General features: G+C 45.4%; 1 protein-coding gene across 1 annotated transcript in view; it reads left to right on the top strand.

The window, feature by feature from the left end:
- Nucleotides 1-740: 740 nt before the first annotated feature.
- Nucleotides 741-1,378, top strand: part of VAX1 (ventral anterior homeobox 1) — a 4,876-nt gene continuing 4,238 nt past the window's right edge. The window contains exon 1 of the mRNA XM_026067057.1: nt 741-978. Within this exon, the coding sequence (XP_025922842.1) occupies nt 741-978 (238 nt within the window). The remainder of the gene's footprint in view (nt 979-1,378) is intronic.

The raw sequence follows: 1,378 nt of genomic DNA, 5'->3' as shown, positions 1-1,378 counted from the left end.
TTTTTCTTTTCTCCTACAACTACATTTTTCCACCCCTTCCTAGCAGCTTTATTCAGATTTATTTGGCGTGCTTTGGAGAAAGCCACTATATAATCGGGAGGTCAAAGGCATACTGAAGAAAGTTAATAATGGCTGCTAATGGTGCTAACAATTCAGGGTGAATCTTGTCAAAAGTTTTTTTTTTCCCCCCTCTCTCTCCCCCCCTTTTCTCTCTCTCTCTCCTTTTTTTTTTTTTTTTTGGAAGTCTCAGTCTTTTGATTGTGTGTTTCCTGAAAGCAAGACCAATCATTTCAGTTTATTCACTGGCTAAACTCTACTTGATTGGGGACAAGCACACAAACCATCCATTACGATCTGATATATTATCCAAACAATTTAGTGTATTCATGAGGTAACCTAAATGTGGAGGCTGCAAAATTACCCGTAATCAATTGAAACAGCGAGTGCGCGTCCCTCTGTGTGTCTAACAACTACATGTCTCTGTAATAAGGCAGACATTAAATCATTTTAGAGTTGTACTGTTGAGTACCTGATCACTGGGCGCTCTGGGAAGCTGGACAGTCACATTAGGACGCTGGGACTGAAGAAGCCGCTGCTTTTCCAGTGGGATAAAACCCGACCTTCTTTACTCAAGGTGCTTTACAGATCCCCACCGACCTGACCCTAAGCCGTGCAATATCCAGCACAGACTTCGTCGTCGTCTTCTCCTCCTTTTTTTTTTTTTTTTTTTATTGCACTACATGTTTGGGAAACAAGACAAAATGGACGTTAGATGCAGTTCAGAGACTGAAGCTAACCGGGTTTCGAAGAATGGACATAAAGAGGTCAAAGAAAGCAAAGGGCCTGAAGGAAATATTTCTACTTCTTTTTTGAAGGATCAGCAAGGGACTTTTTCTGCCTCTGCAGCTACGGAAGATTGTAATAAAAGTAAACCTAGTTCGGCTGATCCGGACTATTGCAGAAGGATCCTAGTTAGAGGTACGAGTTTGAGATATTTCGGGAGGGTGGAGGAAGGTGATCTGTATTCATGCCCGCGGGATTTGTTTATTTTGTTTGTTTGGCTTTGGTTTGTCCCAAGGTTTAATGACCTTCCTACGGGCCCAGGGGGAAAATCCCCGTGTGCCGCGTTTCCAGTCTGGGTGCTCTGAAGTCTATCGCTGCTCCAGAGCGCTGCTTTATTTCATCTCCTCCTGTGAATTTACGCCAACAGCGCACGGGGAAAGTTAAGCCGCGTTATATTTGTTTCCCAGCTTTTCTTTGTGCCGTTCAAACTCCAGCAGCCGCTGCAGCGAAATTTCTTCCTCGCAGCTGGTGCGGATGCGGCGCTCCCGAAGGGCGCCTTTCCCCGCAGGGAGCCGGCGCTGCCACCGCTCCCCGC

Source organism: Apteryx rowi, unplaced genomic scaffold (assembly GCF_003343035.1).
Source record: "Apteryx rowi isolate R43461 unplaced genomic scaffold, aptRow1 scaffold_253, whole genome shotgun sequence".
NCBI lineage: Eukaryota > Metazoa > Chordata > Aves > Apterygiformes > Apterygidae > Apteryx > Apteryx rowi.
This window is presented reverse-complemented; position numbering and strand designations above follow the sequence as displayed.